Source organism: Tinamus guttatus, unplaced genomic scaffold (genome assembly GCF_059628265.1).
Source record: "Tinamus guttatus ecotype Peru unplaced genomic scaffold, ASM5962826v1 Tinamus_guttatus_pri_ptg001150l, whole genome shotgun sequence".
In the NCBI taxonomy this organism is placed as follows: domain Eukaryota; kingdom Metazoa; phylum Chordata; class Aves; order Tinamiformes; family Tinamidae; genus Tinamus; species Tinamus guttatus.
Window position 1 is genome coordinate 2,818,674 of NW_028289684.1, and position 24,593 is coordinate 2,843,266.

Consider the following 24,593-nt stretch of genomic DNA (forward strand, 5'->3'; position numbering starts at 1 on the left):
CGCAGACTTTCCCCCGTCCTCCCCTCAGGGCTGGGGTCCCGCTGAAGCTGCTCATGCGGGGGACAGCGGGAGGATGGGGGGGATCGGCCCTTCTGCGGGGCGGACACGGGAGGCTGCGCGGGGCCGGGAGAGGAGACCCGGCCCCTTCCCGCGGCGCGGGCAGAGCCCTGGGGGGGCCCCGCCGGGGCGACCTCCCGTCGCGGGGCGCCCGGGCCCGGCGGCCGCCGCGAACAATAGCGGCCCCGCGGCGGGGCGGGCGGCGCGGAGCGGGGCGGGCCGGGCCGGGGCCGCCGCCGCCGCCCCCCGCGCTCTCCCCGCCCCCCGCGCCGCCCGCCCCGCGGCAGAGCCCGCGCCGCCGCCGCCGCCGCCGCCGGCTCCATGCCCGCCGGAGCCCCCGCCTGCCGCCGCCCGCAGCCCCGACATGGACGTTAGGTTTTACCCCGCCGCCCCCACGGCCGTGGGCTCGCTGCCCGGCGCCGACCCGCCCTGCCTCGGCCCGCTGGATTATTATCACTGCAACAAGGTAACGGCGGGGGGCTCCGCGGCGCGTCCCGCCGAGCGCCTCAAACTTCCCCGCGGGTGGGAGGAAAGTGTTAACGGCGGCGCCCCCGCCCCCGGCAGCCGCCGCCGCGACGGAGTTTGGAAAGTGGCGGCGGAGCCGTCGGGACCGCAGCGGGGCCCGGCCGCGCTGCGCGGAGCGGAGCGGAGCGGGCGGCCGGGCTGGAGCGCCGCTTTCCGCGCTGGTCAGCGGCTCCCGCTGCAGAGGTGCGAGCGGGAGCGAGACGCGCTGCGTGAGGATGTGTCGTCGGAGGGGTTTTCTTCTTTTTCTTTTATTGCGCTTCTTTATTTGACATTTTTCTTGGCGGAGCGTTCGGCCCCAAGCGAGATACGCGTGTGGCGTTGTTGTCGTCGGGCACTTTTCTTTCCTCCCTTTCTGTATCTTCCCGTTCATGTCGGTGCTGCGGGCTCTGCCCCCGGCTCGGTGGGACGGGCCGAGGGTCGCACCCCGAGCCGAGCGCAGTTCTCGTGTCCCCCTCAACATCGAGCCCGCTCGCTGGGAAGAGCCCCTGCGAGCAGGAGGGAACGCGCGGGGGGCAGCAGGTGCATGAGGAGATATCCCACATCCGAGCGGAGCCGCAGCGGAGGAGGCTGTCACGCTCCGAGGATAAGCACCTAACTGGGAGCATCACCTGCGTCGCAGCGAGGCAGAGCGCGCAGTGGCAATCGGAGCCCTTGCCAGGGAGGGGAAACCGGAGGTAAAACCCTGGAAGTGTCCTACTGGGCCAAATTTTGGTAATCACCCCCCAAAAAAGTTAGTAAAGGGAGAGAACGCTCTGCTGAGTTGGAGCTGTGAGTGGCTTGTCCTGCTGTCACAGGACTCGGGGCTCAAACTCTATTTGAAAACAAGCCGAAGGGAAGCGGCTTCGCACACGCAGCAAATCAGCCCCGCTTGGCTATGTGCATTTAACTCTTCCCTGCCACTTGGGTTTTTTATGTCTCTCTGTGAAGTTGTCGCAAACCTAGTAATCACCACTTATTTTGTGATTGCCCGGGTATCTTAAAAGGAAACTTCTTAAAGGGGAACAACTTGCCCTGGAGCTCTGCACTGCTAGTTTCAAGTTGTTTTATTACAATTGCTGCTGCTCTTAAAATACTGACTGTGCTCTTAAAATATTAACGACTGAGAGCTGAGGCACCTGGGAGCAGGTTATTCTCACTGCTGAGACATTGGGCTCTGAAGCGCGTGGGAGCTTGCGATACCGTGGGGAATTGCGGCAACCCCCAAACCCCACTGGCTGTGGGTGCTGGACTGTGCCGAGAAGTTTTCAGCCATTAATACTATCTAGTTTGTCTTGCAGCGTTTGGGTTTTGCTCCGAGTCGGGCGGCCGGAGGAGCGACGGGCTCCCTGCACGCCAGCTCACCGTACCTGTGCCTCCCGCTCTGGCCCCTTCCATGAGGTCATCCATGGCCTGAATCCTGGGGATTAGTCCCGGATTAGGCTGTTGCAATTGATCCCAGGCTCCTTGCTGAGCAAGAGGAGCGCGGTGGGTGCGCCGGGAGCCAGGGCTGGAGCAAAGCAGCTCTTCCACATCCCTAGGGAAGGCGGCCGGTGAACGGAGGAACATGTTCGGGCTCTGGGTGTGGGAGGATGGGATCGGAGAGGAGCAGCCAAGGTACTGACCACTGCCACCAGATGCTGCTGTTGTCACTGGTACGGAAGATCTTAAGACAGCGAGAGGAAGAAAGGAAGCAACTTACCCTTTTCTGATATTCACTGTTTTCTTTCTTTCTTTCTTTTTCTTTCTCTCTGAGTTATCAAATGTCACTTGCTTACGCAGCATGGTGCAAATTTGCCAGTGAGATGAAGCCAAGTATAAAATACATTGACTTGGCTGCATGGAGCAAGCGCAGGTATCATGTTCTGACCTGGAGCATCAACGTGTGTCCGGGTGCCGAACGGGAACCAGCGGTGCCGTTGCTTTCAGAAAACTTCTGTGGCCTTCGCACAGGGCTGGGATAAGGGCTCACTAGCAGCGCTCCTAGGAGCTTTTGGAGTGTGTGACAGCAGGAGCTGTGTAAGCACACATGTCCCCTCAACCAGGCGAGCCCTTTTGTGTGTGGGAGTTGGAAAGCACGTGCAGGTCCCCGGCCCCTTTGCCCTGCTCAACCAGGGATGGGTCACGGTGGCATCTGCCTCTGGATGCTTCTACTTCCCAACAGCCGGGGAAGGGGACGATGCAGTGGAAAAAGCTGGAAAAGTTCTCATGGTGCAAAAGTACTCCTGGAGGCCCTTAGGGTGTATTTTTCGGGGTGCCGGCTTGCTGCTTCCCTGCGCTTTGCTACGGACCAAGAAGCGGTGGGGGCTGAGCCGGGCAGACCTTCCTGCTGTTGCTGCCTTGGAGAGGGATGTTTGGGTTTGCCCTCCAAGTCGGTGCTGCAGTGTGCTGGGAGTGTGTCTGCCCGTACAGTGAGAGCAGCAAAGGCTTACGGAGGGACTTCAAAGCCCTTTGACTTAAAGGGCTTTTTTTGTTTGTTTGTTTTATTTGATTTATTAATTTTTTGTTTAAGGTGGGCGACTTCGATTATTTCGCGGGTAGACAGAGTGATGGGGCAATGAGTGCAGTGGCACTAGATATAAACAACAGAGACTGTGAGCGAGGCAGTGGTGGTGGTGCCACTGGTGCCGATGCTGTGAGCTCCCTCCGAGGAAATTGTCCTCTACCAGGGAATGACTCTGTACCCTTCCAGCTGCCTCCTGAAAATTTGGGCATATTCCCCCCTTCCTTCCCACTCAGGTTCATGCAGACCAGGCTCTCCTGCAGTATGAATGGTGCTGCCAGCTGGAGATGCGACGCTGCAGCCCCTGTTGCCTTGGTCCCTGCGGGGAGCTTTAGGTAGTGAATTAACCTCTCTCCACTTTTCCAGCAGGAGCAAATGCAAATACAAGTTCTCCTTGTGGTGTTCTGGCAATCAGATGTGTTTGGGAGGATCCTGGGTCTCTGTACAGGGCAATGATGGGGGGGTGGTAGGGGAGCACCCGGCGTGAGAACCGTGAATTCCTTGCAGAGGAAGCGCGTGCCGGGGACCCGGGATGCTGCAGTCCTCGGGGACCTCCCGCATCTCCCGATGCCTCTGGGCTTCTGTGCCTGTGTCCAGGAGTCATCCTGTGTCCATAGCATTTCCATGGGAGTCCACAGCCCCAGCGAGGTCTACGTCCCAGATCTTTCTGCTTGGGCTCTGTTACTTTACCTCTGCATCTTCCTTTAAGGCTGATAAAGTGTTTTTGTCAAATTACTTTGCCCAGGTGCCATCCTGAATTATGGATAATTAAAACCTGCCGTTCATGAGAGGATTCTCAGTTTGCCAGCCAGGCTCTCGCTGTCTTTCGAGAGCTCTGCTGCAGCGGCACCCGCCTGGCTGCCGTGAGCCTGGGGCCGTCTGGCAAACGCCGTTTTGCAGAACATGCTGCTTTGTTTTGACTTTTTCCATACATTGTAAATGGCTATGATAAATATTGGCCCTTTTTCAGTGTTGCGGAGTTGTTTCACCATTCTGGAAGATAAAATACTTTCTTTTCCTTTTTACATTCTAAGCTGGTTCTGTTTTGAAGTTACATGAATCTCTCTTTGGAGACAGAGGATGCTGGTGGGGTGAAAAAAGTGTATGTGCAGAGGAGGGAAGGCCTTAAACCATTTTCTTTAGGAATAATGGGGATCCTTTGAAGACCAGGCTGACTTGTCCATACCAAGGTGTCTGTAAGGGCCGGTTTTGGATAGCCCTGTTGAGGGCCTGACCCATGAAAGTCCTGTGCCTTTGTAGCACCAAGAGGCTGAACAGGATGGAAGGATTGCAAGTGGCTTTGATTTGTTTATGATGCTTCAAAGAAGCTATAAACGTTGGATGTACATATATCTTATAGAGTCCTAGCAATGGAGGGAATCCATTAACATCTCTCAGGTTATTCTGTGCCGCTGAGCTTGTAACAGACATGAGAATGAGTTTTTTTGCACCCATAATGGGAAAAACATTCCTGTTGCTAACTTGTATTTTGCATTGCCTTTGTAGTGGAGCATCTCATAGTGAAAAAGCCTGGTGCATGGGAGCGCTGCTCACTCCAGCAGCGTGTAGCAGCGCGGAGAGCAGCGCGGAGCTGCGCGATGCTCTGGGGCTCTCCTTTGCTGGCTGCCGGTTGAGGACAGGCAATGCTCGGTTCTCTAGTTGTGGTTGTTGGCATTGGTACAGTGTTTCTGAGGCATTTTTTTTTAAAAAAAGGCAAAAACACAAAAATCCCCCAAACCCTCACTTCACATTCTGCCTTTGCGTTACTTGCGTGCCGGTGCTCACTTGCGCGGGGCTGGGTGGAGGGGAAGTCTCTGCTTCTGCGCGGCGAAACGCTCTGCGGTGGGAGCGTCCTCCCGTCAGGGGCAGCATTGCCCGCCCCTACCTTCAGGTTGTCCCTGTTTTAATGAAATGAGCTCCAATTTTTTTTTACTCTAAGTTGGGTTATATCTTCCAGTCCAAGTGAAGCGTATAATTGTGTATTTCTAGCAGCTCTACATTGCAAATAAGTTATTGTGCTGCTAATGTGTTTGCCTAGACAATTTTCCATTCGGTGACGATGAGGCTGCTGGTCAAAGCGGTTGCGTATGCCTTTTTGGTCCCTTCTTTATGGCTTATTTTGTGTTTGAGGTCTGCGCATAGCATTAGCTTTGATACTGTTAGCCTCTAATCAGGGTTTGAGCTTATGCTCGGGGATGCATGCTTTGGCTGCAGGAGGGAAGGGGAAAATCTTGCAACAAAACTTAAGCACATTGCTCCAAAGGATGTGATGGTGAATGATGTTAAATTGCCTGTTTTCGCACTTACATGGCCAAATTCAAATGCTTTAGTTATGTGCATCCCCGCTATGTCTTTTGTTCCCCTGCATCCCGTGAGGGATGCTCTGCTCTGGGGAGAGGTGGGGTTGCTGCTGCGGTGCGTGCGGGCTGCGTCTTTGCAATATTCCCCAGAATTGCTCTCTTTTGTGGGCGTCTTTGGCACAGGCTGCTTGACCTTTTATGATAAAATTAAATCTCTCCCCGACGACTCTGTGATTTCCATTCAGCTCTATGGCTGAGACATCTGTTAGGTAAGTGTTAAATTCGGGCTCCGTACCAGTAATGGTTATTATAGAAAGATAACTTGAAAATGAAGTTCTACTGGCCACCATGCGCCACTTTGGAGGAAATCGGGTGACAGTGTGGTCACAGAGGGCCAAGTTACCTGAGCTGTTGAAGTGAAATGTAGATTTTCTTCCTTGTTTTTCTCCATTGCTCCCGATCCCAGGGAGCTATTCTCAGAGGACCTCGCATCCTCCCGAGAGACGGGACCCTTGGCAGCAGCATCGGGCCCTGGTTCGTAGAGGGACCCATGGTTCCTCGGATGGGTCTGTGGGTTCTGCTCCATCTCTGCTGCAGGAAGTGATGAGGACACCTTTAGCTGATGAGCTCCAGCACATTAGCAGCCGATTGCAAAACCCACCGATGACTCAGGCTTTCCCTCACTGCCGGGGTTTAGGATTTGGCAGGGAGGCTCTAACCCCATCTTCGGTGGTTGCCTCTGTGCCCAGCGTTCCTCTCACATCCATAGGGAAAATCAACAGCACTTTTCCCACATCTTTGCTTTGGTGGGGCGGAGCCGGGACCTTCTCACATGTTTGTGGTCAGGGCTGAAGATAAGGACTGCTGTCCTTCTCTGTGGGACCCGAGTGCTAGTCCTCTTTTTCCAGCTCACCTTGGGGGACATCAGGCATTTGAGGGTTATTTTTGTGAATGAGTCAAGCTCTCCTGATGGCTGAGCATCTCCTTAAGGAGACTTGCCCTCTGGAGAGGTGTATCTAGAGCCTGAGCATCCCAAAGGGCTTGTGGAGACATGAATCTCAACCTTTCTACCTATGAAAGAAGTTCTGCTTTCTAACCTGATCAACCTAATGGTTTATTCTCCTGACCATCTCCTCCTACCCCTTGGGAAGGCGGTGGTAGCAATGAGTGGCTCGTTATAAGATATTAAATCATCTGAAAACTCGGAGATGAGTGGAGGATGTTTCTAGGGCCCTGGTCTTTACCCGGGAGCTGAGCGTGGTGCAGCCCTGGAAGAGGTTACATGTTGACGAAGGATGAAGGACACATGATCCCTACCCTCCAAAGAGGGGCTAGGTGTCCCAGAACCTTTAGCTGGAAGGAAAGAAACTTTTGACAGTGTAGCAGTGATTTCATTTTGTAAAAACTCAAAAGAAAGGTTTTGCGTGGAAGACCTCGGCATGGAATAACCCTGGTCTGTCCCTGCATTTGGACTGGGTTCAAAAAACGTGGGCATGTCACTCGGAGAGGAAAAGGCACAAACGCTGAGCAGGGGGAAAGAGACGTGATGCACAAAAGCTGTAGCTTGGTGCAGCACTAGGAACTATTTGTTTCCCCTGATAGGATTCTGCTCTGTTTGTCACTGTTAAACTCAGGGAGGCAACTTTTTCTACCCCGCTCCAGCCCTAATGCATTATCTCACCACTAAATAGCATTAAAAGGAGAAGAAGAATGTGCTGTTAAAAATATCAAACTTTTGGGACTGGTTGGCAGACTTTCCCACTGATAAGCGTTGTTGATTGAAGATCAAACAGCCCTTGAAAGCAGAAGAAAAACCTTCCAGCAAGAGGCAGGATGGATCTGACTGTGCAGCCAGACAGTGAGGTCACTCCGGCTTCAATCTCTGTATATTTAGGAAGCGGCACTGGAGTTATGGTCTGGTCTCCTTTACCCCAGACGGATGTTGGCAGCATGTTGGTTTTAAACCTGATAAATCTGTTAAAGCTGAGAGCAACACTTGCTAGATGCCAAGAAAACCAAAGTCATGTTTTCTCTGCAAGGTAGAACCCTTTTTTCCCCCTCTTCCTTTAAGATGAAGAGTGTGCCCAGAAGGAAAGCCTGCAGGGCTAAGGTGATGTGAGGCTAGGGACACGGTTTTTAGTTAATTGACAACCTGAATTTCTGTCAAAGTGGCAAATTAATTCTGGGTGGCTGTCTGTTTGCAAACCAGATAGTTCTGCTGTGGCTCTGCCAAATTGTACGTGTGGAGCATTTAACTGTTTGATTTAAACAGACCAGAGTGGAGGCTTTTGAAAATTATTTTAAAGCAGGTTTTCGCTTAAGAGTTGAGCTTTGAAGCAGAGAAAAGTATTACTGACACAGTCTTCTCAGCTTTGTAAGTTTGCAGCCTCATAAGTTAGGTGGTTGGGAGGTAGTTATGTGACCTTTTTTGAGGAGACCAGACCCCTGGTAGGGATAACAATACGTAACTTAAGTCATCTGTGGAAGTAGAATACCAAAACTTGTGTGAAAGTCTAAATGAAACAGATACATGTTTAAAAGAGGGGACCTCTGGTCATATCTAGTTCAGTGTCCTGCCTAAAGTAAGGCTAACTTTGAAGTTGGATCCAACTTAAGGTCATTTGAACCAAATCTTTTCCTTGTTATATTAGCCCCTGCTGTAAGTAACTTTTCTTTTTCAGCATGTTTAAAACCTTTGGCTCAATTCTGCATCTGTCTTTGGATATGAAAGTGGCTTTAGTAAGCCCTGGTAGGGCAAAATGTCCCTACTTTGGTGGAGCTTTGGAGAAGGTATCTTACCAATGGGAGGTGATGATGTTTCTGTTCTCCCGGTGCCGTTGTATTTCTGAGTTGTCTGGATACAGCTTGGAATGGAGATTTCGACATTTGTGTTTAAAATGATTTCGGTGGTACTTTCTGGGACTGAGATTGCAGGAGAGAAAAATGTTGATATACAGTCCATACCAATTGAGAGCCTTGGATTTGCTGTTGCCACACAGTGCAAGTCACAGTGGTGGTGGGTGCAATCAAATGCTGACTAGGAAGCTAGTCATAAAAAGAGATTTAGTTAGAATTAGTAAAATGCAAAATGCTTTGTTGCTTGAAAAATGTGCAGTATTCACTGAAATTTAGAAGCACCTCCTGTAGGAGCAGGGAATGCAGATTGCAGGCTTCGGAGCTGGCTCAAGGATCCTTTCCCTACATATGTTACTATTCATATTACAGCATAGGCTTTCATTTAGTTTATTAGTGTGGCTGGAAAGGTCACAGTGAAAGTTTGAGAGGAAATTAGAGTAGAGCTGGGAACAAGAACAACCTAGTGCAAAGTTACCAGCATCTGCAACTCTTGCAGCTTTCCTTTGCCTTCCATGGCAGTGTGATGCTACTTTAACCGTGCAGCTTCAAACACCAAACAAATGTGATAAAGAGCACCCTCAAATTCAAATGTAATCTGTTAGGGTCTTCTACAAGCCCCTAGAGAAAGCACTCAGTCTGGAAATGTAAAGGGGATCTAAATGTAAAGATGAGATTATCGGTGTCAAAATATGCTGGCAGAACAGTCAAATCCACGTTTATCATGGAAGCTTATTTTTAATTTGGATCAGTTAGATTCATTTAAAGTCCTTGTATTCAGAACTGTCTTCCATGAGCTGCATTTTAAAGCCTAGGTCCAGGTTTTGTTAGAACGTACTGCTCTAATTTTCTTGGAAGTGTGGATTTCAGCATCGCTTGTCATGTGAAATGGTCTTATGAAGTGCTGAAGCTTCATTGGAGTTTTTCATTTGTCTCCTAAATTGGGAAATTTTGGAGAGCGTTTTGGGAAAGGCCTTGTATGGCTCTCTGGCTGCTCGTATATTAGAGATGGGAAGAGCGAGCTCCTACATCTCGAGCCTTAGCAGGTGTTGGTTGTTGTTGCACCATGAGAATGGCAACAGTGCCAGCTTGGAAAGGATCCTGTCTTGGCAAAGAAATGCCTTGAGAGCAGGATATCTCCTGGCTTAGCACAGTTGTAACAGGAAGGTCATGTAGCCTGGAGATTTCTTAGCTGCTGTTATGGCTCTTCCCGTCACTAGACCATCAGGTCAGAAAGCTGAGGGGAGCAGGTGTCCTCAGATGCTGTGAAATAGGGCTGGTGGTTCTGGTCCTGCTCTCAGGTGTTCACATCATGACTGGGGTTAGATGGAGCAGATGAAACTGGGGTGCTCATCGCTTTTGTCAGAGCTGGAGCCACCAGAGAAGCCAAGGCAGAGGTCGAACTTTCTTTGGGGGTTCTGCTGTATTTATTCAGGAGCTTAAATGCAATCTCTCATTCTGCCAATCCAGCAACATCCCGCCTGAATTGGCTTAAAAATAACAACACAAAGAGAAGTCTGCAATTGCATATTCAATGTTTCTGAGCACAGTTGCTGCATTTGTCCCTATTTTCCCTGAAGTGGCCATGAAGCTTGGCTGGGAGTACCTGGTTAGCCAAAGCACACCTGCTTCTTGCCTGAGCCTTGCTGAGCTTCTCAACAGGTCAGCAGGGCCAAAAGCTGCTCAGCAGGAGTTGCTCAGACCCTTGTTCTGCTCCCCTTTTCTGTTGCTTTACAACATTTGTATGTGGTTCAGACTTAGAATCATAGAATCACAGAATGCTTAAGGTTGGAAGGGACCTCTAGAGGTCATGTAGTCCAACCCCCTGCACACGCAGGGTCACCTAGAGCACGTGGCACAGGATTACAGTATGTTGATGAAGCAGAACACCTAGTCTGAGGAGCAGAGGTAGCTGGGATGGACACAAAACAGGAAAGCTAAGTTCTTCGATCTTTGTCATTGCTATTCCGGTTTTGGTTCCCTTCCTGGAGGTTCCCCTCTTTCTCCCTCTTGTCAAAGCGTCGCTTTTGTAGAACCCGGCAGCCTGGGGGCTGCTGTGGGAGGCATCTCTTTGCTCTCGGGCTTGTTTCTGATACTCGTTTTCCTTGCTAAAATCAATTGTTTCTGCCAAAATCATTTGGCGGTGTTATGTAAACCTAGAATCACAAACTAGCACTCTTAACATGGGTTGCTTCAAAATGTGCTGGATCAAATTCCTCCCTGTGCTAACTCTGCTGACACGGGGCGTGTTGTGCCAAGGGCAGCTTTGGCTCAGCAGCTCGTGGAGGTGAGCAGCCACCAGCAGCTGATCCCGAGGGATCTGCCCCGATTGTTCTTGTCATGGGCAGTTTTAGTGGGAAGCATGAATAGCCCTCCAAAGTCGCTTGGGGCTAGGATTTAAACTGCTGCTAGAGCACAGTACCTGCACGTCAAAGCTTATTTTTTTGCAGGAGAGTCTGTGTTTCTCATCGTTGGGTTTGTGGCAGTGTTGGATGTGATGTATGTGGTTTCTCACCAGGACCAGCAAATATATCATTGCATCTGCGCCCGCATCTCTGCACGTGGTCCGGAGCGAGGGCTTGCTGCCTCTCCCTGCGTTCCCCTGCAGCCAGCAGATGAGAGGAGGTCCTGGAGCATCTTCATGGAGAGCGCTGTGCTCCCATAGGGGCTGCTGCAGGGACAGCTGTTCTATGCCAGGTTGTGTGGGCCCTCCTCTGGAGCACACACGTGCTCTCTGCAGCCACAGCAGTGGTTGTTTACCTAGGAAGTGCTATTAGCAGAGACCTTAATGAATTTCTAAGTGCTTCTTAATGCGATTTGGCAGGCAGAATAAAAAAAGGAAGAGAGCCACCATTGCCGTGTGACCAACCTCCTCCCCGTGAACCAGGAGCGAGTGCTCTTTGCTCCGCTGTTCATGAGAGATTAAAGAGATTAAATCCTGCTGACTTGGCAGGTGATGCTGATGAATGTTTGGAGGGGATTAGGATAAATCTGTTTCTCCTCCTGATTTAGCTGAAGATTTGAATTCATTGATAAAATGTGCCCAGGTTACATCTCTGAAACCTTGTGAAAGACTCTGAATCTGCACAGGTATAAGGGAAGGCAGAATTTGTCTCTGGAACCAAAAGGCTAATGAATTAACCTTTACAGGGTTGATGAATGCTTAGAGAGCTCTGTGTCTATTCCTGTCTCAGTAGCCAATTAATCTGCAGTGCCACAGAATTAAAGGAAGACAAGGCTGGATACTTGGCTAGGAGAAATTGGCTTAATGCCATTGACCTCAACTGCAGCACAGCTGCGTCAGGCTCTTTATTAACTGACCTTTGTGCACAGGACACTGTGTTTATGTGCGACTTGAGTTTTAGCCAAAAATGTGCTCTCTCGAAGTAGAAGCCACACTTTTCAGCGGGAAGGGCTGTAGCTGTTGGTTGGAGTTCAAAGGCTAGATTGAACCCATGCTGTTTTGGTTTCCTGGTTGGTTGTGTTGTGTGGTAGCCTTGCTCTAGGCCTTGAGGTGAAAGGGGACTTTCTTGCAACCTTGGGCATCTCTTGGTGCCTTCTTGTATATCTGCATGCATCCAAAGGCACTGGCATGAGGATGGTGGGACCCCAGAGAATGTGCCTGAAGTTGGCTTCAGAGGAGCATCAAGCCCCACGCTGTCTCCTTTTGGGCCAGGGAACACTGCTGTGACTTGCTTGTCTCCTGTGCTGGGCATCCAGCTGGGGCTATAGGAAAGGAACATGGCTCTGTATACCTCTGAGGCTATTCAGCACAAAATGCAGCAACAGAACAGAACTGAACTTTGGTTCTCTGTGAGTAGAAAAAGTGATTACTGCCTTCGTTCCCCCTTCTCTGTCTGGTATGCAGGTGAGTTCTTGAGGAATGGAAGATCTCTGGGGATATGCAGAGAGCACAAGGGATGCAGAGAAAGAACCTGTGTTTTAGAGCATGGAAAGGAGTGGTGTCTAGATGACATGCCTGAGACAGCTCTGGGTGTGCAGCTCTTGCAGAGGAGGACGTGTTGAGCCTGGGCTTGCAGCCCTACCAGCGTTGTCACAAGGTCATGGTAGGCAGGTCTCCTTGCAGACCTACTTGATGGCCTGCATGGTGGTGGCCAGTGGGTGCTGACAGGGGCCCTGTTTGGGGTTCTTACCCTGTGGTTTCTTATCCAAGAAGGGCTGCAAGTATCTTTGTGCTGCTTAGCAAAGCTCACCAAAGATGCTCATGCAGAGCCGTTCTTGGAAGCATGGAGAACCTCAGAGCATGATGGACTCAGCATATGAGTTTGTGATAACTCAATAAATGTGTGATGACTCTGGAGGTGCAGAAGCCAGCTGCTGCATTTGGTGTGTGTACGCCCGCTTCAAAGGCAGCCTGCTGCAGCAGCTAAGGGAATCCAGCAGAAGTTGGCTATGGCTATGAGGCTCTTTGCTCTCTGTAATTTGATAACTCCTATTTCTCATGAAAGAGCACTGTTAGTGTGAGCTCAGGCCAGGTGCAGTTATCTCAAATATAATCTGGAGTTATAAACTCCGCAGAACAGGACTGAGGTTGGAGGGAGTCTGAGTGGTATCACAGCGTATGGAAGATGAGGGCTGGGCTTGTGTCGTGGTTCATGCAGAGCTGATCTGCTTGCTTGCTTGGAGGTGCTTTTGGTTTATATAGCTGCAAGAGCCATCATGATCCACTTCAGGTCATTTCAAAGGCTGGATGGATGATGAAAGCTCATGGTAAATCACAGCCACTTATTATTTATTTTCAAGTCCTTGGAAATAGTGTAGAGAAAACGCACTTTTCAGTGGGTTATTAGAATTATGCTGTTCTGGAAAATAGAGGCAAAGAGGATTTGAAATGAAACATATTTAAAAAGTTCTTTCCTAACTGTCTTAAATTCTTAAGCCAGAATGTTTTAAAGTGTCCTACAGGTTCTTCCTCATGTTGCTGCACAATTTGTTGTTTGCTGATGACCGTGTCATCTTAAAGAAGAGCAAAAAATGAAGTTAAATTTGTCCAGACAGTTGGAGAAAATATTTAGCTTTTTTTTTTTTTTTGGTGGCCATGATTGCTTGCTTCAAATAAAGTTACCTTTGTATTTGCTTAGTTTAACTGTGAACGGGAAAATAATGGCTCTTGTAACGTCCCTATTAGAGGAGTATTGTTTTAAAGCACTTCAGGGTTGCATTATTTTAGTGCAAAATGAATTCCTCCTCTGGAGCAAATAAAACCCAATCAGGCTGTGTGCTGGGAGCTGACAGCTTGATGTGAGGATGTGCAGCATGGACGGGTCTCCAGGGGCCAGCTGGAAAATTTGGTTCTTGATGTAATTCTTTGTGCTGCTCTTCTTCCATCCTCCCCTTGTTCACCTCTGCGAAGAGAAATGGCATCTCGCCCTAGCAAATTGGTTAAAGCACTTACATTGGGGCCTGGAATTAACTGGGCAGCGTGGCGAGGAAGCCTGCGGCTCTCGCTGACCCTTTGTGTCAGTAGCACTAACTGGAGGAGGAAAGAGTCAAGCTCCAGAGGAAGAAATTGGGTTGCTGATACATTTTAAGCATGGCCTCAGCACATTGCTAAATACGCTTTGGTGAAGCATCTTTTATTTTCTTATCAGAGCAACTATTTATAAGTAAGTATGGCCTTTTTTTTTCCTTTTTTTCCCCCCTCCTTCCTAGCCCTCCTAACTATACATGCATTTGCACGCACATGATAGCGTGCAATGGGAAAGTTCCCTTGCGTAGGCTGGGCCTGCCTGTGATGGTGCAAATAGCGCATGGTTGTGGTTGCAAAGTGCAGCCCGTGTTGCACGCACCGGGCTGTGCGCGTGGAGGTCTCTGTGCACCCAAGTGCAAAGCCTGTCCAAGAGGCCGCTCGCCAAAACTGCAGGCACCCAAAAGGCAAGCGAGCCACGGCCCCTGGAAATTTGGCACAGGTTGGCCTTCAAGCAATATACAATGAGATAATTTAACAAATATTAGGAGAAAACATCTGGTAGCTCTGCTGTCTGTGTGGCCATTGCAAACAATCTTTCAGACCTGTGTAAATGTTCAGTGTAGTAGCATACATTGTGGTAGGAGACTTGTGCGGTCAAGGCCACCTGCTTGCCTCTTTTCTTTCGTATAAAACAAGAATAGTATTTTGTTTTTGTTTTTTTCTTCCTTTTCTAAGCCTTAGGTGAGGCTTTTAAAGCATGACAAGGAAAAACCAAGATCTTTTTTGTGCAAAGGTGTCAATGTTTTATTTTAAGCTGGAAGTCTCAGGTGGTTCATTATCTTTAAATTGCAAGGCGTGGAGGGGGAATGGCTCATGGGCCCTGGTGGGGTCGAGCTCCCCAGCGTGGTCAGCGGCGTTTCCCGCGCAGGGCTGCGCGCACCGCACCGGCGGGCAGCTCGCGCAGAAGGGCTCCGGGTGCTCCGTCTTATCTGGCACGCAGATTTCCTGTGCTGGACGTGATCAGTTACCTTTTTGTGTCCCTCCCCGTCCTAATGTGAAACGGAGATGGCTGCTCCTCGCCTCAGGGGGATGGGATGGAGTGGCTAACATCCCCCCAGAAAGTGCTCCGAGCATCGCGTGTATGGTGCAAAGGTGCCTATAGGGTGCAAATTTCCCATATTGCCTCCATGCGTGCTGATGTGTGTTATCCGAATGGGAGCGTGATGCTGCGCAATGTGTGTGCTGAGAGCACTTGGCATTTCTGGCGGGGGATTATTCCTAGCCAGCCTGCTACTGTGGCAGGTTGTTATTCCTGCTGCTGAGTTGTGGGCTCTCCCTGCCCTTCAGCACAGAGGTTGCGCTCCGAAATCATTAGGAGATCATAAGAAAGCGCAGGTGTGATGTAAATGATGAAGTGTGATTTAGCCTGTCTTTAGCTCCAGAAGGTCTCCAGGGACTTGCACGCTGTCAGCATCCTACAGCTATATAATGCAGAGTCTGATGCAGTCACGGGCAGTTTGTGTCAGGCACTACGTTTCAGCGGGATTTGCTGCAGAAGAGCCTCAAAAATAAATGGGACTGGTCAGGTATCCCCAATGGGATTGCAAAAATGGAACTTCAGATGCCTGAGCATCCATTCTGCTTGGGAATTCCCTGAGTGCTCTGCTCAGCTCGTTTGTGAGATGTTCCCCTGAAGTGCAAGGCACGTGGCTTATGGTTTTACCAAAGTCATTCAAGCTGAGTCGCTTGAAAAATTCAGCGAATCCTATTTCTTCCTCCCAGTGACCACATGCTTGGTGAAATTTTCACATTCTTCCTTCCTCTTTTTCTTTTTCTGTCTGCAGTGTCCTGCCTTCTTGTACAAAACGCTGCAGCAGCGCGCAGCTGCCTCCAGGCCTGGGGCGGGCAGATGCTGCCCTGAAACCCTTGCCAGGGCACAATTGCGGCTAGCAAGATGTTCTCTCTTTAATGTGTTTTCTTATGGTTGTTCTCCTTTTGGAAAACTGGAGAAAAGAATACATTAAAGAAGAATCAAATTCCTTCACTTTCACACCAGAATCTATGCCGCTTCCACCAAAGGGCTGGAAACCTAATTTTTGGTGATCATCTAGTGTAGGAGCATCAGAGCTGGGACCCAGATCTATTTTGATGGCGTTTGTGTCAGGAATCACCTGCCTGTCCTGATATATGCAGGATACATATGCAGGACTTGATCTAAAAAGACTCTTAAAGCATAAAACACCCAAGATGGGCACTTATAGGAGATTATTGCTAATATCTAGCCTTGTGTGTTGATTCAGCCGGAAGGCAGCAGCAGCAATTTGATTTTCCTTGCAAGTGCCCTCTGCCCTCATCTATGTACTGGGGAGGCTGATGCTGTTGTGGCGAAGGGTACCTGGTCCCTCTGGTCTCCCCACGCTCCTGGTCTCTCCTTTTATCTTGTCCCACTGTTGTACAAACCTTTCCCGCTGCATGTGCAGGTGGGAAGACAGCCCAGAGATGCCTGTGATTCGGTCAAAATGTGGTGTGTGACATGGGCTCCTCTGCCCATGTCTTGACACAGTGTAGCTACTAGTTTTAGTCATTTTTTCTCTTTTTTGGCAATGGGGCAACATTTATTTCCTCTTTGCACACACTGAAGCTGCATATTCCTTTGGCCAAGATGGGGATGTTGGATGATGAACTGCATGCCGAGTGGAGGGTCTTGCCTGGAGTTATGGGTGGAAAAGCCTCTGCTTTTATCCTTTTGCCACTCCTGCATCTGCACTTTGAAGGTGAGCGCGTCTTTCCAACAAGCCGCTTTTGATGGCGAGTTAAACTCTTACATTGTAATTTCTTTCACTATTCGCTGTTCTGAGCTAAATTAGAATAGAAACCTTTTCAAACTGCTACCTTAATAAAGTATTTAGTTAATAGATGATGCATGGCTCACAAAGCTTGCATGAATCTGACATGGGGTATCATAATATTATGATATTTAACAGCAAAACCTACTGCATTATCAGCTTACCTCTATAGCACGGAGGAGGCAACAGCTGAGGCATAAAAACTAATGCTTCAGTATGACAGAGCTAAAATTGAACTTGGCAATTACTGCGTGTATGATTCACAGTATTGTGAAGTGAAGCTACTATATAAATCAGCTCCAGTAATCATAGGGTTCAAAATTAGTCAGTTACTATTAACTCCGCTAGTGTTAGCATATGTTGAAGAATTATAGAAGTGAAAGGTATGGAATATCTGAAGTACAGGTTTAAAGTAAACCACTTGAACAAGCTCCCAGTGGGAGGATTTTAAGTTCATGCAGCAGTAAGGTTTTTGGGTACTCTGACAAAGGTTTATGGAACACATTTAATTGCACATTGCAGTCTAATCTTTTGAATGCTTAACATCCTTTCGAAAGCACCTTTTCATGTTCCCAAGACTTTCACAGTTCACAGAGTGTGGAGTGATGATTGAATTTAATTTTTTCTCCCTTACAGATTTTTTTTTTCTTCTCTCCAGAGCAGCACTATTTAAATAGTTTGTGCAGCTCTTGAATGCCAGGCATAGAAAAAAGGAAACAGCAGGATAATGTTTTAAAATCATTATGGGGAAGTGAAAGGCTGGTCTGAGCAGAGAACAGAAATTAGCAACTGCCGTGGTTGCTAAATTTTATTCAATACAAAATTCATGGAATTCACTGCTGAAAAAAAATGATGGAAGTAAAGTTATTTGATAGGATTCCAAATTATGTAGGATATACAAATATTTTATATGGGTTATACAGCTGCATGCATTTGAATATAAGAGAGCAGGACCTGGAAAAAGCTGCACTGTGGTGAGATAGTTGCTTTATCATCTGGTCCTGTTCCCTTTCTCCTCCAATTAATGTTTTCAATTTAATCTTTGAAATAACACTATATGGGACTTGGTGATTCGTCAGGCTTTGAATATACTTGGATTTTTAACCTCCAAATGAGGAAGTGAGAGCTGGCTTGCTGCAGGGCTCATACCCCTTGCTATGGCCTTCACATGTCATCTAGCAGATGTCTTACTACAGCCCTACCTGTCATATGTAAGGGTTCGTGCTTGTGACTTGTGTGGTACTGCTGTCCTCGGGTAGCTTCTAATGAGGCGCGCACAATATTTAGTGATAGGAAGAGGAAAGGGAAGAGCCCTCTTGGATGGGGCAGCCCGGCTGAGTGTGGTGCTTGCTGGTACCTGAAGGATGTGTGCTGGACTGTGCTTCATCTCATCCCAAGTGAAACGTTCATGGCTTCTCCCTCCCTGCATCTCCTCCGGGAAGATCAGTGTATTCTGACACTTTCCTGGCCTGATACTTTTCCTGCTAATAAATGTAAAAATCTCTTCCCTTGACTTCATCCACGCTCCAGGGTGATCACCGTGTCTTTCCATGGTGAGCCTTCAACCTCTAGCATAAACACACACATATTTTTTGTGTTTTTCTTTTATTTCTTCCTCCCCACTTGCCTCCCTTCCTGCCCATGTTGTTTTGCTCCGTTACAGACGCAGCTGGTTGCCACATAGGCAACTTTTGTCTCATTCCTGCCTCCAGCAAAGCAGAATTTTTCAGCAAATCTGGGCTTTGTTCTTTCTTTACTTTTAGTCCCCCCGTGTGTCCTGATTATTTAATGCAACTCATTCAACCTGTGGTTCTGAGGATACTCAAGCCCTGGTAGGGAAGTATACTGGATGTCCTCTCTTTTGCTCTTTTTCTAATGGAGCAATAGAGCGAGCGGTGGCAGGGACAAGACCGAATCTCTTGTCTGGTTTAGACACGAGTAGAGCGCAGGAAAATGCCTCTGTCGTCCTTGCAAAGCACGGGCAGATGGGATGGAGAAGCTGAAGTTAACATTGAGGACTGCTTGGGTGCTGCTGGGGACAGTACCCGGACCCCATGAGAGCAGCCGTGCTGCATGATTTGGACCCAGGGCTGCGAAGGTCACTGTGCTCAGATAAGACTGTTTGTTTTCGTGTTGAGAACTTCATAATTTGGAATTACACACTGTTATTTGTCTCGCCAGCAGCAAGGTGGTATCTTGTCGGTCCAACCTTGCTGTGCTAGACTAAAAGGCTTGCAAAACATAATTTTCAATCGACTGATTGTAAATTCCCCATCCTGTTCTGTCATCCCCTAGTTTCAAGCAAGCTTTAGGAAGAATTTATCAGGATGCTTAGCACTTCCACTGAAACTACCTTTCTGGGGTTATGGAAATGCTCTGCAAACCAAAGTCACAACTGCGAAAGCAGGAAGCGTGCCTGCAAGCGAGGAAAAAGCTGTCACTGGCATTGTGAAGAGAGGTATAAATAGGGCATTGGGTTAGAAAGCAGGAAATCTGCGTGCTGCGGGTTTTACTTGGAATTTCTTCTGGTGACCCCAGATAAGATTGTTAACCCTTGTCTCTGCAGGCAGCTGTACGTGCTCGCGCGGGGGCTCTGGCGATGCCTCTCGGGGCTGTCTGCGCGGCTTAACTGTTTGCGAGCATATCCCTTCCATCCATCACGGGCATGCGGTTTTCATGCCTCGAGAGGATCACCTTACCCAAAGGAGAGGATTTCTCAACATTTCCTGTACAGCATCATGTAGTCTTATCCGCAGGCTGCATGCCCTGGGGTGAGGCGATCTCGTGGCAACGAGGCTGAAAGGGGAAAGGGGAGCGTGTGGGGCGCAGGTTGGGAGGCCATTCGTCCGGCTGCCCAACTTGGTGAGGCCAATGGCCAGGAGTGTCTTTGACATGAAAGACGAAATAGCTCTAATCAAGAGGCTTTTCTTTGACCCCATGGTAGACCCATGGAAGAGCAAGAAGGCCTTCCATGTGCCCAGGTGGTTGGAGGCCTGGGGATGAGCAGAGTGCTCCAAGGCTGTTTTACCTCCGGATTCCTGCCCAGTCAGTGGATTCCTCCGGATTCCTCTCCAGACGGTGCTCGGGGACAATAGATGAAAAAGGGCAACCAAAGTACCCCATGGTTAAGATGAAGAGCAACCCTGCCATGATGCCTAGGGACTTAAAAGCAGCACAGAGGTGACAATAATGCTGTGAGAAAGGGCCATGGCCTCTCTGACATCGATACTTCCAGTTCCCTGGGCTGCCAGATGCTGGTTCCAGTGTGTAAATAAGTCAACGTGGTAGTTGTGTCTTTAATAAACAGGCACATGGCTGTGCTGGTTCTGGCTGTTGCAAGTTATAAATTTGGCTTATGGAGTTATTTCAGGCTCGTGTGGTCTAAAATTGTCTCTCGCCCTGAAATCACATCTCTCAAATAGAAATAACAAGCTCTGGGCTCCCTGGTCCTTGTGCACTTGCACTGGCTGAGTGGCCACCTCCTGGGGTGGTGGGGGACACAGCCAGGCTGACAGGAGGGCAGGCAGGGAAGGCTCGTGTAGGGCATGGGATGCAGAGCCAGGAATCGGGAAGTTTCCCACGCTGCTCCCTGCTCTGCAGAAGTTAGTTGTGATCTGTTACTTAATTTTATATCGTGGCCTCTGTTCTCTGAAGCCTAAAAGGGATGAATGTACCCTACTTGGACACTGAAAGTTAGTTTGGTGGAACAATGTGGAAGGATGCCCATGCTTCTTGCAGTCTGCTTTCCTTTACCACATGTGCCTCCTTGCTGCAAATCATGAGTGTTTCTAAGGAACCTTTCAAGTCAAAACTGGGAACTTTGTGAGTCTCTACAAAAGGCGACTTCTCTGCATTTGACTGTTACTTAACCCTCAGCTTGCACAGTTTGGGGTATCTAGAGAAACGCCCGTGCTGCTCACAAGGTCCTGTGCTGTTATATATATGCTGCCCTTGCTGTCTTGGAGCATCCTCAGCCTCGTCGTCTCCCTCCCAGGCACGCAGATGCTCGCTTTGCGGGCCCAGCTCTTCTTGCCTGATGTTTTGCTTCCTGCGGTCTCTGCGTTGCTGTCGAGGTACTTCCCCAAACCTCCTGCTTCTACTGGGGCTGTTTGCATGACAGGTGTTCACTATGATAAAATGGTGATGATAGATAAGCCTGTCTGCCCTCCTCTTCATCTCCCTCTCTTATTATCTTCCAGGTGGAAGGTAGGGAAGGGACCACATCTGGATATTATTATTACTTTATATATATGTGTGTGTATAGATGTTTTTACTTTATATATATATGTGTGTGTACAGATGTTTTATAACTGAACAAGGTCAAGATATGTAATCTGGAAAACTTCTGGTGCTCACATGCTACTAGACAGTCAGAGCCTGTGTTTTGACATAGTTTTGGATAACCGCTGAATTCCCACATTTGCTAGAATGCTGCAGACGTTGGAACTGGAGGCTGCCAGGCTTGTCTGGGGCGAGGATACAGAAGCTGGGTGGAAAACCCCCTGGGTTGCCAGATATCCTAGTAGGCATGTTAGACGTAAAACAGCATGTGTGTAGAAATGACTCACCTGTGAGCAGTGGTGCTGGATGGCCCATAGAGATGCTCTTCAAGCCAAAGGCAGCTCCCTTCCCATACTTGCTGATGTCACCAAGCTTTAAGACAAACGGTAAAAACCTCGATAGAGTCTGGAAGTTGGGAGCGGAGCTCCCTGCTGACCTCTTGAGCTGGAAAGCTGCCCGTCTCCACGGAGTGCGGGATGAGGATGGAAAGGCTGGTGCCATGTGCCCAGGAGGAGCTGGCTGCGCTCACTGTGGTGTTCAGGGCCTGTTGGGGTGTTGCCTACACGGCAGCTGCTTGTGACAGTGAACTTCTCCGTCCCCATGTAGGATGGGGTGCTGAAGGCCAATGCATGGCAGAAGATGTGGGCAAGGGGAGCAGATCCTGTAGCAGGGGAGAGGGGGCGAATGGAGATTTGGAGAGCTGGGGCCAGTGTTTACTTTCATTTTGTGTGAGCTGTTGGCTGTTTTGTAGCACTTTGGGGCCTATCCCTTTCCTGCTTTTTATTTCAGTCTTTCTGACGGGGAGTTCCCTGACCCTTGGCTCAGCAGGGCTCAGGATGGTCCTTCGGTGGCTCCCAGGGCAGGACATGGGTGGGAGGCTGCAAAAAACACCGTGGTAGCAAAGTTCATCTGTTTGGTGCTTCAGAGACACCCACCTCCTTTCCCTACTTTTCTTTGTTGCTCTTAGCCCAGTCCTAAGCAAGAAGATTTTTTTTTGTCAGCAAACTGCAGAAAATTCTGCTTTTGTCTCAATTGAAACAAAAACAGGAGGTGAGTGTCCCAGAAACTTCACTGTGCACAAGCTTTAAGTGGCTGTGGTTTTTGTTTCTAATCAGCTATAACTATCTGATGAACCGTTTTCGTTATTTTTTGTCTTCTATTTCTTTTCTATTTTTCTCTCTGCAAAGGAAAACAGAGTTTTTCTGGATCATTTTGTCTTTTTGCTGTTGCCAGCCCTCGGTGTCAGTGGCCGATATTCACGCTCCGTGCCAGTGAGCGTGTCCATGGACCGTGCTCTGCAGCCATGCGCAACTGCCCACTTTGAATGTCATCTCCAGGGAGAATATTAAATAACTCTGAAAGCTTTTCTGCATTAGTGCATGTGAAATGCATCACGGGCCCCATATTAATATTGATTGATGGATCTAACATAAGTTACAGGATCGGAATTTGGGGTTCCTGTACTTTCTTTGCCGTGTGCTTACCTTCTGTAAGATACTACCCCATCTTCCGAGATACCTGCTAACGCCAAGTAAATGTTCTCATTTCTGTGTTCCTTTGCACCTACTGCTCCTGTTTGCAGCCACTTGCTCGCTGTAATGACTGGGGACTAGTGACACAAAGCAATAGATACTGTCAGAGCCAATTCCCCAGTGTTTTGGCAGCTGACAGTTCCAGGCAGTATGTGTTTTTAATTTGTGTCATTATTCAGATATTTTGGCTTTTGCTGTTGCGGGTGTTTTGAGTTTCTTTTGGAGCTTTGCAACATAATGGTTATTTCCAAGAGCTGGATGTTGAAGTAATTACTGTGACTGGCTACAGTAAATCCTACAGCACTGGATCGCTTGAAACTAGAATGATGGGACTGCTTGACTAAGCTAACATACAAGTATCGAGAGTAAATCCTAGGGCAGAGAGGAAGATGAGTTTGTAGATCTGCTGTAGTTAGAAATCTGGAAGTATGTGGCCTTTTCACTATGCTGCTACGAAATTATGGTAACAAGGTCATTGCAAGCACTTCACCATCTTGCAAGCATTGATCTTGTTGGGAAAGGGTTTAACAGCTTTTCGTGGCTCATGAAAGCGATATGCTACTGGGTTTGTTTTTCTAACATGAAGACTTAATTCTCTACAGCCTTGCACAATCCTTAAAATATTCTTACAGTGACAGTAAGAAGATACTAGTATGATGAGGCATTGACAAAGATGCCTAAGGCTTACCTAAACCTGTGACTTCATTTTGCAGGAAATGGATGGAGAAATGAGCCTTAGTTTAATTCTTCTAACACTTGGTTGTGATTTTTGCACTGGCCTTACTCTGGAGAAGATGTGCTCAATATAGCCATTATGTACAATTGACCCCGAAGGAAACTCCGAAGCGACCATTCAATCTGTGGGAAGTATAGATGATGTAATACTTCCTCTCCAGTTTTGTCGTCTTGTTAGTATTTCATACTAAAGCAGGACTCGCTTTTGTAGCTGAAACATAACACACCAACATCTCCATCCTGCCTTCTGAGTTAAAAGATAAAGACCTAAGGCAGCTCTTTCTGCTGACTCAGTTTACCTTCATCCTTATGGGCATGCTGCCGTAACTGGTATCTCATTACAAAGAAACACACCTACGTGGTATCAGACAAAGGGAGAACATTTCTGATAAGAATAGAAAGGTAAAATCCTTAGATAAGGTTCCCTTGAATCATGAGACACCTCTGAAAATGGCTTAAAAGGTTTTCAAGCATCGTTCTCGGTTAATGCAAAACTGAAAGTCCTTCTGCATCAGAACAGTAGCAGATGTCAATTGAAGGACGTGCTGAATTAGGGTTGATCCCGTGTGCCAGGGGAGCAGGCCAAGCTTGTCACTGTCGTAGTCATGAGGTTCCTTTGCAAATGTCCTCCTTCCTTTTCACAAATTGTTTTGTTGACAGTGTTATATTTTACTGAAGCCGTATGCTGGAAGGAACTGCTTAAGGAGTTGCTTTTTTTTTTTTGTGGCTGAGTTCCAACCTGCTGGATGCTTGCAAACAGTTCCGTTTGGTTCGTGTGTGACTGCTGCGCAGGTGAACGGATGAATGAAAGTTTATTTCTTTGCGTATTTGCAAGAAGAAGGTTGGAGATGACTTGAATGAGCAGTCCCAAGTGTTGCTCTGCAACCTTGCAGCAGTTTTACATCAGGGGAGGTGAAAGCAAAGTCATTTCCTGGAAAGAGAAAAAAAAATAGTTACATTTATTAGTTACACTCATACTGGTGACCTTTTGCAGAGCTCCTGACATAGCTTACAACTCCCATAAACTTTGCTGGCCTTTCGTGGGGACCCTTGCACCAGTCCAACATCTGTTGCTGTCAGCTGGGATCGTGGCTTTGCCAGTAGCTCGTGGTATTGGTAGTGGTAACCGGCAGGTCCAGTCTGGCTCTGTGACAGCAGTTCTTTGTTTCTTCTGGAGCAGCGACTGGGTATGCTGCTGTGACAAAGCTTTTCTTAAGTGAAATACTACTTACTATAGCAAAATGCATTTAAAAAAATGAGTGATAATGAGAACAGCACATCATGCATACCTAAATTGTCTTGCTTACTAAATATTTGACTATTTTTACCTCTGCTTGGTCTCATCTCCCTTACAGTCGCTGAGATCTGAGTCTGGCTGACGCAGCTCTGATGACTCACAACTCTTTTTTTTTTCTGGCTTCAAGTGCTGGGTCTGTATAAAAAGCTACTTTTATGATCGTCTTCCATCCTGTCCTAGGCGAGTGACACATTTTAATTCTTTATAACCTACTCTGTGATATGTTCAAGTATTAGCACTGGCACAATTTGTGTGCC

General features: G+C 48.3%; 1 protein-coding gene across 1 annotated transcript in view; it reads left to right on the forward strand.

Annotated features, from left to right (window-relative positions):
* Positions 1–349: 349 nt before the first annotated feature.
* Positions 350–24,593, forward strand: part of TOX2 (TOX high mobility group box family member 2) — a 119,912-nt gene continuing 95,668 nt past the window's right edge. Inside the window, exon 1 of the mRNA XM_088538744.1 lies at positions 350–523. Within this exon, the coding sequence (XP_088394870.1) occupies positions 422–523 (102 nt within the window). The 5' untranslated portion in view covers positions 350–421. The remainder of the gene's footprint in view (positions 524–24,593) is intronic.